At 39.8% G+C, this 14,789-nt stretch overlaps 1 protein-coding gene across 5 annotated transcripts; it reads right to left on the minus strand.

Moving 5' to 3' along the window:
- Positions 1-707: 707 nt before the first annotated feature.
- LOC134463998 (uncharacterized) lies at positions 708-13,457 on the minus strand. 5 transcript variants are annotated; one of them, XR_010037822.1, is made up of 9 exons: positions 11,077-12,660; positions 10,256-10,337; positions 9,960-10,052; positions 8,814-9,070; positions 5,001-6,072; positions 4,751-4,897; positions 4,467-4,568; positions 1,620-3,568; positions 708-1,541 (listed from the first exon to the last, which is right to left on the minus strand). XR_010037822.1 is itself a non-coding variant. In XM_063217425.1 (9 exons), exons 6-9 carry the CDS (start codon positions 6,060-6,062, stop codon positions 3,260-3,262), a joined length of 1,620 nt encoding a protein of 539 aa, XP_063073495.1. In that variant the 5' UTR covers positions 6,063-6,072; positions 8,814-9,070; positions 9,960-10,052; positions 10,256-10,337; positions 11,077-11,183; positions 13,126-13,457; the 3' UTR covers positions 708-3,259. The 5 variants fall into 5 exon arrangements, 4 of the variants coding, with proteins under 4 accessions (XP_063073495.1, XP_063073498.1, XP_063073496.1 ...); XM_063217425.1 differs by adding an exon at positions 13,126-13,457 and having other exon boundaries at positions 708-3,568; positions 11,077-11,183; XM_063217428.1 differs by having other exon boundaries at positions 708-3,568; positions 5,001-5,191; positions 8,814-8,869; positions 8,973-9,070.
- Positions 13,458-14,789: the final 1,332 nt, after the last annotated feature.

The raw sequence follows: 14,789 nt of genomic DNA on the forward strand, positions 1-14,789 counted from the left end.
ATTGGCCAACACTTTGTCGTCAGTCCCTCAAAACCCTGTCCTCTTTGCATCCAAAGATTCAAAACAAATCAAAACAAATCTCCTGCATTGTGATTGATCTGCCAGATTCATGGCGTTGGGGCATTGTCCGAGGCTAGACTGACTTGCAGGCGAAAATATTTTTGGCCGCTGGTGGGTGGGTTTACTAGGCTATCACTTTTAGAGACTTTCTAGCTATACAGCTTGTTTTTATTCTATTTTCGTGTGGATATAGTTGTTTCTTTTTATGTCCACATTGACAACTGAGGCTTTGCTTGACTCTGGTCGTTTTGTTAACATTTTTTTGTTATTGTATTTTTTCACGGAGCTTTCAAAACTGCTGTGATATTCAAGTGAGACATATTAGCTTTTCGTGACCAAACTAGCACTGTAAAAAATTTGACCAGGGTTTACTCAATAATATTGTGTCAAGAAAGTGACACGTGATATAATTGATTATATTTTATGACTGCAATATTGATTAAAATTAATTGAAAAAAATCACTTAAATTTACGTGATAATAATATATACCGGCTAATAGAAGACACTATAGATGTGTTTTATTTACTCTATAAATGACAGCTTATACTGCTTAAAAATATTGAGTAAATTTTAAAAAATATTTATTATGAAAAACTCTCAATTTAAATGTGCCACTTACCAAAGTTAATTTAAATAATATTTACTACTTTCTCCTTATATTATTTACATTATATTTGCTAGTTTTATTTGCTAAAGGAGACTACCATGCACAAAAGTAGTAGGAAATTAGATAACATTTATTTGTCTTTCCCCCTTCAATTTAGCAACATTAAAATGGGTTGCTCAACAGAAAAAAATGCATATTCATTTGTGCACATTTGCACAAAATACAACAAAGTTTTAGAGGAATGCACCGTGTGCGATGTTTATGTAAAAAAAGAAAAATAATGTAAAAACAAACAAAAAACTTAAGGGGGCATCCTGAGGTATTAACTTTGAGACAACTTTTCAGAGAGAACGTTCATAGGAAATATAACAAAACAAAGAACCTGGTCACAAGACAAACAAGGAAACAAAAATGGTGGGATGAGGTAGGGTGTATAGCTGTTGTACAGTCTGCCCACTGTATATACATAGGTATACCTATGGTGTGTGTGTAGAGAGCGTGAGAGTAAAGAGTGAGAGAGTAAAGAGTGTAAAGAGTACGAGTGAGCGAGATCTGTGTAAAGAGTCACCTGAAAGGCTCTAATGAAGTAATGACCTCACTGTGTACCTGCAATTACACAAGCGTGTGTGTGTGTGAGAGCGAGAGTGCGAGCGAGTAAGCGAGCGAGAGAAACAGAGTTTGAGCAAACAAGACCTGTAAGAGGAGGCATCAGAGCATCTCTAATAAAGAAGTAAAGAACTTGCACCTCAGCTCAAGTGTCCATTGCACTGCCTCAGCTCAAGTGTCCATTGCACTGCCTCAGCTCAAGTGTCCATTGCACTACCTCAGCTCAAGTGTCCATTGCACTACCTCAGCTCGTGTCCATTGCACTGTCTCAGCTCAAGTGTCCATTGCACTGTCTCAGCTCAAGTGTCCATTGCACTACCTCAGCTCAAGTGTCCATTGCACTACCTCAGCTCAAGTGTCCATTGCACTACCTCAGCTCGTGTCCATTGCACTACCTCAGCTCGTGTCCATTGCACTGTCTCAGCTCAAGTGTCCATCGCACGGTCTTAGCATAAGTTTGCTAACGGCACAGTAGATAAAACTTAATGCTTTGTTCACAGCTTCAAACACATCTACAGACATGTCAGATAATTTTGATACAGAACAGGGATTTTCTAACATGTGCATGACAGTGATGAGCCTTGCTACATCAAATCAACCAATGATGGCATAACACTTTTTGTGTGTCAAACAACCTTGAAAAAGCAGTGTCTGGCCAAAAAATAAAAGGTAAATCTTAAAGTTCAGAAAAACTGGAGTACTTATTCTTTGCAAATATCTGTGGGGGAAAAAAAGAATTCCCTTGGAATTATGTCTTCAAAAAGGTCATGCAGCACATCTGACATCCCCCTTATATGTTTTACAAAACTCGAAATGAAAATACCTTTTTGTTCTAAAATGACTTTGATAAATTTCCCAGTACCCAATATACAGCTGTTACTCAGTTTTTTTTTATCAAGTCCCAAGTTCCACATAAAGGATTATAGATAGGCGTAATTCATCTCCAGTTACTCTGCTTGTAGAATTTGACTTAATGTATTGACTACTGTTGGAATTCCTCAATATGATTTCCTCTGCAATACCTTCATTTTCCAATAGTTTCTCTAAAGTCTCAAGAATGGGCACTTATTGAAATGTTTTGCACTTGCGAGAATCAAGAATATATATTTCACACTACCAACACATTGGAAATGATCCTTAAAATACTTTCTTCTCTTAAAAGTCGAGCCAAGTTGACCGCTTTCACCAAATGCTTTACTAAGAGGATGGAGGTTGCATAGCTGTTCTGCTAAATCAGTGATAATGCTCTGGTCAACAACAAGTTGATCAGACTTAAATGTGGACTCGATTATATTTCTAATCTATAATCCTTTATGTTGTTGATTTTGAATTGTACTACACACTTAGGACTTCAAAGAACACCAAAGTAACAGCTGTAACTTGTATTGGGTAATGGGAAATTTGTCAAAGTTTCAGTCTTCATTGACATGAATACATACAGCATTACTTTGTAACCCTTGTACGTTTTCCAAAACTTGAAATGAAAATGGCTTTTTGTTCTAAAGTGGCAATATATTTCAAAAGTTGTTCCAAAACTGTTTTGTATGCGAAGTGTTTGCTATTATCAACTTAACAAATAGACGCTAGATGTGTTGATGTTAATGAAGACTGATGAAGACTAATGAACACTTTTCTTCGAGGCGGAAACACAGCAGTCAGAGTGTCTCAGCTTAAGTGTCCATCGCAGTGCCTCAGCTCAAGTGTCCATCGCACGGTCTTAGCATAAGTTTGCTTAACGGCACAGTAGATATAACTGTTAATGTTTCGTTCACAGCTTCAAACACATCTACAGACACATCAGATATCAACAAATCAACCGATGATGGCGTAACACATTTTGACTTTTTTAGTGCGTGTGTCAACCTGTTTGAAAAAGTAGTGTTTGGAGAAATTAAAAGGTAAATCTTTAAGTCATTAAGTTCTGAAAAACTGAAGTCAAGTGTCCATCGCACCGCCTCAGCTCAAGTGTCCAGTTCGGCATTTCCTTAGTCCAACAACTTACTCCTCAAAGTGTGCAGCTTTGGGGACTGCTTTGAACAGTCCAGCTCCAGAAGGAGTGTCTGGAAGATTTCAAATGTATATCTGAGCTCCTTAGGGTAGGCCAGATTTAGTGCATAAGTCAGCCCAAGGAGCATGCAGCAAGCCCTGGCAAAGGTACCCAGAGTGGTGAGAACTTTCACTCCCTCAATGACGACACCAACATCGCTCGGCCCCTCTGCTGAGCTGGACATGATGCTGTAGATCTTCATTTTTTGAGCAGCAAGGTCCTCGGACATCCGTTCTTCATCAGCGTCCTGAAATAGCAAGAACATTAAATATTAATGCAAAGTGTTATTTATCATCCGATCAGTCAAAGCAAATGGCCTTAGCTGAGCATTCTGTGATGACAATTTAATACATCACTCTACACAATCTGTTTCCATGCGACACTTCCTTATTTGATTGTGGATTATTTTTAAAATAGTTAGGAGCACTTATTTTCAATTGTCCAAAACTAGCGGGCCAGTTATCAGTTTTTCAGCGTCATATCCTACAGCAGTCATTCCTCAGACAGTATTTAATCAAGACAGAGCTAGAGAGTGAGGGCGAGAGTACATGAGAGAGGTGAAGAGATAAGACACAGAGACAGTGAAAACTGGAGTGTGTGTGGGCGTAAGGAGAGAAACATACTGCATGTGCACGAGAGAGAGAGAGAGAGAGAGAGAGAGAGAGAGAGAGAGAGAGAGAGAGAGAGAGAGAGAGAGAGACACAGAGAGAGACAGAGTTTGTGAGAGTGAGTGAGACAGACGGGCAGACAGAAAACTAGACAGTGCATTGTGTGGTGTGAGACAGACATACAGACAGACACACCTACAGAGACAAAGAGTGAGTGAGAGTAACCACGGAGGGGCCAGGAGGCAGGGCGAGGCGAGGCCACAAGCACAAGTGAAGGAAGCAAGGTCACATATTGGAGAAAGAGAGAGACCAAGTAAGTGTGCACATGAACACACTTGGGTGAGAGAGAGAGAGAGAGAGAGAGAGAGAGAGAGAGAGAGAGTGTGTGAGTGAGTGAGTGAGTGAGTGAGAGAGAGACCGAGTGAGTGTGAGAGGGAGTGATATTGTCCGTACGCACTTAGTGAGTGAAATGGACAGCACACAAGCGAGAGCCAACAAATACATACATACTGTAAATGAACTTTTATATGCACTTACATCAAACTCTTTCAAGAGATCATTCGGGGACTCCCCAAGGTATACCATCAAGCACTGGATGATGAGGTCCCGCATCAAGTTGACATCAGGATTGGTTGGGGCCTAGAAATACAAAAGTATGCTATATTCAATAGGTAAAAAACATTTGCTGTGTTAAAAAGTATCTAAAGCTTCCATTTTATTATAGGAAACTCCACAATGATGATGCGTACCTCAGTTCATTACCTGTGGATACAGTAAACAAGTCAAGAAAAATGCTAATAATGGAAGTCATTGCATAATACCTTGAGGAGAATGGCCTGCAGCCTCAATCCCATGGCGCCACCCTTGGCCTGAAAGATTGTCATGAGCCTGGGAGTGTATTCATCTAGCTTGGCCATAAATTTAGCTTCAAGGTGCACGGTTGTAATTCGGTGAAACTCCTCTTCGATCTGAAAGATGCAAGAAATTGCAGAGATTTAATATCACATACACAATCATTGTGACCCTTCCCGGTGGAGGTGGACAGTAAATATTTATTTTTCTCTGACTCACTTGGGATGCTTCAAATAGTGCAGGCCATCTGGCATGGAATTCCTCAATGCTGGGCATTTGGTTTACGATTTCATTTCTTCGGTGTGCAAATGTGTTGCACATGATTTCCTTTATCACTTTGTTGTTGTCCCTTTTTTGGATCTCAGTCAGTAGCTGAATCCGCTCCTGCTCCAGACTTTCCTCCGTTTCTCCTGCTGGGTATGGAGGGAGGTAGTTTACCTCAGCCCTTTTAGGCTTTTTGACGTTCTTTGCAGATTTCTGGTTTGCAGGGCTTTTGCGCCTGAGGGAATTGCACATTACTTCAGGGACGCCGTATGCTCTGAGCTTAGTGCGATAGTTGGACATTTTCCACCTCAGCCTTTGCTGCCATCCATAGAAACCAGAGAAAGAACCGGGCTCTTTGAGAAAGGGATATTTAGTGCAAAGTGCCTCAGCAACGTCGCTGATTTGGGCACCTGATGGATAAGCAACATATGCATATATGCTTTTGGACAGCTTTTCAACAATGTCTGCTTTGACCTTTGAAGGTTTAAGCCGAGCTCCAGTTCTCTGAAATTCTTCAGCGGCTCTCTGCAGACAAATCTCAGTTTCATACGCAAATGTTGGAATGGGGAATGGATTTGGCCAACGCTGGAAACGTTCTGTGGGACTTCTCGGGGGGAGAATAACAGTTGATGCCTCAGAAGACAGAGATGCAGCAGATGACTCAGCAGCAGGAGTATTGAAGGCAGAAGTGCCTAACCCCACCATATCGGTAGACTCCCAGTCAACAGATGGACCACTAACAGAACTAGCCAAAGGCTCCTCAACTGGAAACAGGTCCAGAACAACAGGGGTAGCTTTAACAACCTTGATAGTGTCCTTGTTTTTGATTTGGTCACATCTATGGAGGGTGAAAAAATCCCCAAAGTCAGAGTCCAAATAGAGGAGATAACATTCATCAGGAATTCCAAAGCTCACTTTTATCACATCTTTCAGATCGTCTACTGTATCTGGCAGTCCTGAAGGAAGGATTAGCTTTTCAATTCTGTCATCTATTAACACTCTTAGTTGTGCTTCCATCTTTGCCAACCTGACAAAAGTAAACAGAGAGGTTTGTTTATACAGTGAATGGTGTACTGAACAACAAGAATATTACAGTAAAAAAATAAAATAAACAGTAAAAAATGAAAAACATGTAATATTGAGCTGTTACAAACAGTGCACTACAACAGCCTCAAAGACAGATGTGGCGTTTGAGAGTAACCCAGCGTTTTCCTCTCACACTGTAAGCTTCCAAAGGGTACACATCACTTAGGTTCTGCTGTTCAACAACACACAATTTCCCTGTGTCCTCCAATTGAAAAGATCTCATATGCTCCTCATACCATGCAACAAGTAATTTCACAAAGAAATGTACAGAATTGTCCAATATGGCTATTTGAACGATCTCAGCAAAGTCTGGTAACCCACCAGTAGAGCCATATGGCAAAATCATGCCAACACTGTACCTCGTTCCATAAAAAGTGACAGCTTTTGCTAACTGCACAGTGGATATAACTGGCCGCGTTTCCTTCAGAGCTTCCTGTATGGATGGATGCAACACATCTAGAGACACATCAGACACTTTTGTGACACACAACGGTGATTTTCCATCATCCCTATGAGAGTGATAGGCCATCATCAGTTGATGCCTTGTAGCAAGGCTCAGCAGCACATTTTTGAAATTTTGTGTGTGTCTAATAACCTGCTTGAAAAAGCTGTGCTTGGCCTCAAATCTCATCGTCCACACACCAACTAGGGGTCCATAACACTCAATCATAGCAGGATAGTGCTCTAAAAAGTGATGTTTGGGAGTCAGAGACTCTTCAGGAAAAGCACAGAAGAATTGGTCACGGTGTTCAGATATTTTAAAACTGAGGTATGCAATCGTTTCTTCAGTATGAACGGGAGCAACCACCAACTCAACGATGTCTTTTAATGTAAGGAGGACTTGCCAGGCAGACTCATTCTCAGGTACTCGTGAACCAACAATGAGTGGCAAGAACCTTATTAAGGCCCAATTTTCATGGGCATTTCCACCTGTAGTTTTGCGGTGAATGTAGCTTTTAGGAACTGCTTGAGGGCAGTTGGCTTTATCTGATCCCTTAAAAGGAAAATGTCCAATTAAGTCATTCAGTTCAGACACACTGAAGTACTTTTTCTTTGTAAATATCTGAAAGCACAATGCTAATTCCCTTGGAATTATACCTTCAAAAAGGTCATGCAGTACATCTGGAGGATATCCAGTGACAAAGTGGAAATGGTTCAGTTTCTCAGTCAATGGGCATAGGCGTTTAACACCAAAACAATGCAGTAAATTTGGACTGTCTTTTACAGTGAGCACATGTAAACTATGGTCTTCTTTTGTTCGAGGTGGAAACACACCAGTCTGTACTTCATGTGTCTGATATTCTGAAGAATGTCCAAGACAAAATCTACAAATGTACGGCCCTGTGAAACTCTCAACTAGTCCACTGATGGCATGTGCCCCAAGGTTGTCGGCCACTACACAATGTACAGTCCCTCTTATATGTTTTCCCAAACTTGAAATGAAAACACCCTTTTGCTCTAAAGTGGCAATGTCTTTCAAAAGTGGTTCCAAAACTGTTTTGTATTCATACTGTTTGACATCATCAGCTTTACAAAGTAAGGCTAAATGTATTGATGTCAATGAAGACTGAAATTTTGATGACAAATTTCCCAGTACCCAATATACAGCTGTTACTTTATGCTTCTTTTTTGAAGTTCCAAGTGGGTTGCACAATTCAAAGTCATCCACATAAAGGATTATAGATAGGCGTAATTCATCTGCGGTATAAAAGTTATTCTGCTTGTAGAATTTCCCATCAAAAATTGACTTAATGTATTGACTACTGTTGGAATTCCTCGATATGATTTCCTCTGCAATACCTTTGTTTTTGAACAGTTTCTCTAAAGTCTCAAGAATGGGCACATATTGAAACGTTTTGCGCTTGCGAGGATCAAGAATATATTCCACACTACCAACACATTGGAAATGATCCTTAAAATACTTTCTTCTCTTAAAAGCAGAGCCAAGTGGACCGCTTTCACCAAATGCTTTACTAAGAGGATGGAGGTTGCATAGCTGTTCTGCTAAATCAGTGATAATGCTCTGGTCAACAACAAGTTGATTAGACTTAAATGTGGTCTCGATTATATTTTTAACAACACCAGTACAAGCTGAAGAAGAAATGAACTGAAGGTCTTCAACCAAGGCATCAACACACTTCACAGAGACATTATGAATGGTTTCTAGTTTCAGCAAAAGCAAGCCAATTCTTTGAACAACTAAGTCTGAAGTACACTCCTGATCAAATTGTACAGAAACGTTCTCAACATCACTGGCCTCAGGTAAATCAACAGGATCGACAGTCTGTCTTTGGTGATCAATATACAAGTCTTTTCTGAAATCACTCAAGGAACAGGATTTATGTTTTCTGCTTTTGTGTTTAAGGAATGTGTTATATATATTTGTTCTAAAGTTACAACCTTCATATACACAAAAAACAGTTTCATGAATTTTCAGATGGTTCCCGATATGATGAAAATAATCCTTTTCTGTAGAATAATGAGCATAACAAACTGCACACTTAAAAGATGGGATTACTCCTCCTGACTCAAGACTTTCTTTAGTGGCATGGTATCTGGACAAATGAGAGTGGAGGGCATTTTGAGTTTTAAATGAGCAGGGGCAAGAGTCATATAGACATGGCTGCGACCACCCATGACCTAAGGTTGCATGTTGTAGCCTATAATGCTTCAGCAGATTACCTTTTCTATCGGAAGAAAATCTACATAGTTTACACCGCCATATCATTGGGTAACACCTAAGGAAAGAAGAACATGGACACAGACACATGCATCAGACCCATGTAATTAGGCACTGTGTTCAATTCATACCCACATGAACATTTTGAATGCAAAACTTACTGCTCTCTGTGCTGCTGAGTTGATTGTCTACTACGATGTCACCCACTTTGAATCCAACGTGCACCAATTTCGCTTGAGAAGGATCTTGTCTTCAGTACCTGGAGAAAGAAACACCATAAGAAAAATTCAGATGAGGCCTTGGCATTATCCAAGCAAATGAGGACATGTGAACATTACTAAAACATGAGCCATTCAAAACCATAGTTTCTCCTCGTCAGCCTACTACCCACAACAACTTTTGGGGTGCTAGTCTTCACTCACCACCCACATGCAAATGAGAAAATGACATTAGAATTGCAAGCTGACTAAATGCAAATTTGTTGTGTGCATTGTTTTTGTGTGCTGTGCTGTGTCACAATGACAATGGAAGTTGAAGTTTCCCATTGGGAATTTCCAAATTATTGAAATTACAAATAAATATGAATAACTTCGAAATGTAAAAGACTATATTGCATCAGAAGAGTATGTTTAAAACTATCTTTTTTATTTCTTAAGGAATGCTGCATCAAACATTGCATTTGCTGTTCTGGGGACTAGCGTAGTAATTGGTAGGAGAAAGTCTGCTTATATCAGATATTTTAAGTTGTTCATTGAGCATGAAGCACTTGAAGTTTTACATAAGTTACTGTTCAGTTCAGTTATGTTTCAAAATAAATAACTATGTTGGAAGATATTGGTAGGCAACTATTTACCAATGAATAGAGGTATCCGTTTAAAAATGAATAAATAAAAAATACATAATAATAAGCATTTTGGAACTGCGATGGAATGTGTTTGAAAAGAAAAAAAGTTGGGTGCATCAGCGCAAATAGTTAGTCTAGAACCCCGACACTTCTGTCACCAGTAATATCATCACTAGGCCACAAGCCAGCAAGGGAGCAATGGAGGCCGGGAGTTGGCATATTAAGAAAGAAATAAAAATAAAAAATAAATAAAAACTTTACTCCTTTACCTTTTTTAATTTAAACATTTGGAAACAAAACTCACTATTTTCTGTGCCGTTTTATGCTTGGTATCCCACTCAGCTGTGTTGAATGCCACGTGCGCCAAGTTCACTTACAAATGATGTAGCATGAACACCTAGAGAAAGAAAAGGATACACATACCCATGCATCAGATATGAGACCTTAACATTGCATTTTTAAGCACATGTAGAAAACAAATGAACATTTCAACCTTCATTTTTACATTTACCCATTCAATTCAACTGCACCATGGTCCTTCAATGCCCTTATTTTGTATCATCTTAATCTCTACATTGACACTTTGAATGCACAACTTACTGTTCTCTGTGCCGCTGAACTGTTTGTCTCGTGGTGCTGTTAAAATCATCTGCTTTGAATCACACTTTCTCTGCTCAAACAACTAGAGAAAGAAGAAAACACAAGAGAGAGCCACACATCAGATCTTAGGTCAAGTAATTTTGCCCTTTAAGTCAGCCTTTAATGTGTTAATATCATAGAGGTAGAAAATAACACTAGAGAGGACACAGCAATTTGCGACAGCACTGGGAAATGGCAGCTGGAGCTTCCCAACTTCCGTAGGTAGTGTAGGTACTTTCAGGCAATGCAAGTCAATGGAGAACACGCCCACCCCTGTCAAGAAATTAACTAAAACTGTAAATATGAAGTAACACTTTAAATCAAAGACCAGATTTGAAATGTCAGGCTAAATATCTACTTAAATCATATGAGTCGATAAAATACATTTCAAAATCAAATAATATCTTTTATGAACATAGTTAGCAACACACTTCAACTATTGTCCTTGTATAGTGTGTTGATGGACATTTTCACATGATTAAGCCATTTTTGACAGAGTTGAGCCTCGTTCTCCGTTAATTTCCATTTCTCTGATCTACCTACAGATAATGGCCGCTACAGATTGCCGTAAAAAGGGGGCGGGGTCCTCTCTAGTGTTATTTTCTACCTCTATGATTAATATCTCCAAAAAATGTTGTCTTGGGCTTTCATCACGCTACGCTAATGCCCAGCCCAAGTTCAGCCCGTCTGCAGATAGGTGAAGCCTTTTTTTTAAACATGGGGCCTTCACACCTTTACTCTGCACAAAATTTAGAATTTTACATTTTGTATTCAAAACTCACTGTTTTCTGTGCTGTTCAACCACTTGGGTCCATGTGATGCTCTTAAACTTTGCTGTCTTGAATGCCACGTGCACCAGGTTCACTTAAAAATGCTCTTGCACGAACAGCTAGAAAAAGAAGGGGGAAGGGGGAGGGGACAAGATAAGGACATGCATCAGATGATTAAATTACTCTGTGCTAGTGTACTAAGTGCATGAGGACAATCTGAACATTATTTCAACACAAATTCAACCTTCAAAAACCTTTTTTTATTCCGTTTTAGCCATTAGCCTGTTCAATTAATTTGACAAAATGGATCTTTAATGCCCTTAACCTGTACCATTTTACTCTACACATTAACATTTTGTAGGGTTCAATGGGTTGCACAGTTGCACAGTTCAATGGGTTCATGCCTATGCGATTTGGAATTTTGCATTTAATGTTTTCCTTTGATGCACAATCACACAAGCAATGTTCTTGTTTGGTCTACAGTGATAGCTGCTGCTACTCCATCTGACTGAGAGCTGAATCTGGAGACATTAGCTGACCACCACCATGTGTGTTCGCTGACAAAACAAAGCATGTCCGCTCCTCACGCGGCGTCGATCCAGCTAGGCACGAGCTATTACAACGGGCATAGCTCAGGAACTAATGGGTGGACTGTATTAGGAAAATTGGAAAATATGTGCGTGTCTCCTTGGTGTGTGGACATCAATGTGGAATAAAAGGAATTTACTGGCCTTTTCTTCAATATAAGGTAATACAATGCAGCACAGCAAAGCACCAGGGTACAATTGAATGCAATTCCAAATAAAATATTCTTCAGTAGGTTTCCAATTATTTACATTATGAAGGTAACAAAGGCATGTGTGTGTGTGTGGTCTATAGGGAAAAAGGGGACAGGAAAATACCTTCCAGTTAAAACTATACTGGTGCACTAACACACAGATACAGGACACATGACAAATATGGAGGAAGATCGCTCTCTATAGGCAACTAGCGGTAAAACAGGTTGCTGACAGCTATGGAAAGTTCCAGCATCTTCACTTTAAATGAATACAAAATCCAACGAACGTCTGCATCAAGATTATAAGCCTACAATGTCTAATAAAGGGCAGATTTATGACACACTGCACTCGAAATGACTCCACACATACATAGGAAGCAAATAGCACCGTAAATCTGCAGTAAAGTCAAGCTAAACTCAAGGTAACTTAGCTGGAAATGAGTAGACAAAAAACGATCTCTAAAACTTCTATCATCTCACACATCACATACACGGAAAAAAAGGCTAGATATTCAATATTTCGTCAGGATTACTTACATTTTGGTCATTTGCGCACATAGGATAAAAGGAAACTTCAGCAGGACTTCAACAACAATCGGCATCGACTCAACTAAAGGACTCACCAACTCGTGCCCAGGAACATGAATAATCTACCTGCCACTCACTGTGCACGTGAATCATGAATATTAACCCTTTGAGGAGTAAGGACTTTCCCCAGGTTCTTCTAGAATTTTACTTGAACACTCTACTGCTCCCATCGAAGTGTTAAAAATCTTGCAAAGTCCTTATGACATCATAATGGGAACTCAAAATTTGGGCAAAATTCTAATCACATATTTGTGATGGTAGTCCTCAAAGTGAGAAACACGGCAAGGGCACATGTACAAAACCCTTTCCAACACCAGCTGTTCAGTGAAAGCGAGTTCGATAGAAAAGAAGTCTTTGCAGATGAATGTAGCCTAGCCTGCTACACTGGACTAAAAAATTATGTAACTGTGCAGTTAGCCTAATCAAAGAGAGACACTGGCGATGAAAAGCCGAGAAACTTAATGTAATTCACACAAATGTTCGTTTCTAGCTTTAAACCAGCTCTTGAACTTGTCTAGAACTGAACACAATGCTAAAAATGGGAATTGGTGTTGCTTCGGACAGCATGCTACGAATAGACCAAGTAATACTAGGCCTACTTGTATTACGTGAGAGACAATGATATTCGACTGTACACCTACATCGAATGGCAAACTTAAGATGTTGACAAAATAATAATGAAACCAGTTCATTACCTTTACAGAAGTCCAAAACGTGAACAGTCCATGACCACGTGCAGCGACTTCTCCTCTGCTGGCTGCGCCGGAAATGCAGTTGTCATTGAAACAGCTTCCTCTCAATGAATAAAATCAAAGTTCTTAGATACGATTCTAGTAAAATCTACTGCTTACACCATATCATTGACTTAATCCATTTAAACCAATTAATAAATACTCTGGTATTCAGAGCTAATTTTATTTGCTCAAAAGTGTGTAAAATGTAGTGAATTATTGCTGGAAAATGATTAATTTTACTCAATTCCATTCAAAAATGCGCAAACCCATTTTTTCAGGGTTTTATCTTTCTATCATAAATACTTAAATATTAATGAACTGCATTCTCTCTTTTTACAGTGTAGCACTTCATAGCCAGGATCTGTCAAGCTAGGTGTAACACAACAGAGGTAGCTGTGCAGAGTTTAATACTAGGCTAAGGACAGAACCATCCACGGCACAAATGGAGACAATTGGCATCACAACCTCGAGTTGAAAAGTGTCGCTATACAAGATCCCTCCCTTGCAAGCGCAAGAAGCTCATGAAGCTGAGTGGAAATACACTAGCCATGTAATGTGTGAAGGGCCACTTTAAGACAAAAATGCCCCAGTGGGTTTTTTTTTTGTGGTCTCAGGTCAGCCCTGGGGTGCGCTCTTCAACCACTTACATCTGAGCGAGGACTGCACTCTAATGCCAATGTCCATGATAAGCTCTTGGAGTGGTGAAAGCAAAGGGTAGGAGATACTGTTATCCTGAGTGACTTTGCAATGCCCCACAGGTCGAGCCAGCCGGTCTTCTCTGCATTCTAACCAGCTGTACTGTGTCGTGTGTAGTGCCTGACCAAAGTGCCACCTTGTTCACCGGCTTGAGAAGGACTAGACGAGAATAGGACTGTAAGCACATGAATGAGCGGCCATCTTGGGCTGTGTCCAGTGCTTGAAGTGGAAAAAAAGTGGTGCAGGAACCCTAATCGTCCGAAAATACCATCTAAAAATAAGTGCAGAAACCCTGATTTTCTGACAGTCTCATCAGTACCAAATTAGTACAAGTTACGTTTTTGTAGGCCTATTGCCTGCACGCATTTTGAAAAACTTGTTTTGAAATTATACAATGCGGGGCATGAGATAAGTTCTGCCGGAATGATGAAAATTATGAGGAAGGGAAACTGGGTTGCCCTGAGTTCCCCACTTCAAGCACTGGCTTTGTCTATACTCAGGGACATTTGCAGTGTTATTTCCACACTATTCTGAGAAAATACTGCCCCATTCCATTATAATATATAATATTTAAAATTCAACTCTTTGAGAGTTTAATTACATAACACTGTGAAGCCAAGTGCTTTAAAACAGCAGTAAATTCAACTCTCTAAGTGTTTATCACTGTGTAAACACTTACACTGAATCACTTGAATTAATACTAAATCATCTAGGAACATAATTCAGGACAGTATTCAATCAACACTGCATTTTTTACTGTTAGATTTGTTCATGCCAGGGTCATCTGCATTCTGGCTTGCTGTACTGAGCTATGTTGTGGCTGACCAGTTTCCCGCCTTGTTCACCGGCTTGTGAAGGAGCTGAGAGGACTGTGTGGAATTGGAAGCACATGACTGGGCTACCATCCTGGCCTGTATCTACAGTACAAG

The sequence above is a fragment of the Engraulis encrasicolus genome, chromosome 15 (assembly GCF_034702125.1).
Source record: "Engraulis encrasicolus isolate BLACKSEA-1 chromosome 15, IST_EnEncr_1.0, whole genome shotgun sequence".
Lineage (NCBI taxonomy): Eukaryota > Metazoa > Chordata > Actinopteri > Clupeiformes > Engraulidae > Engraulis > Engraulis encrasicolus.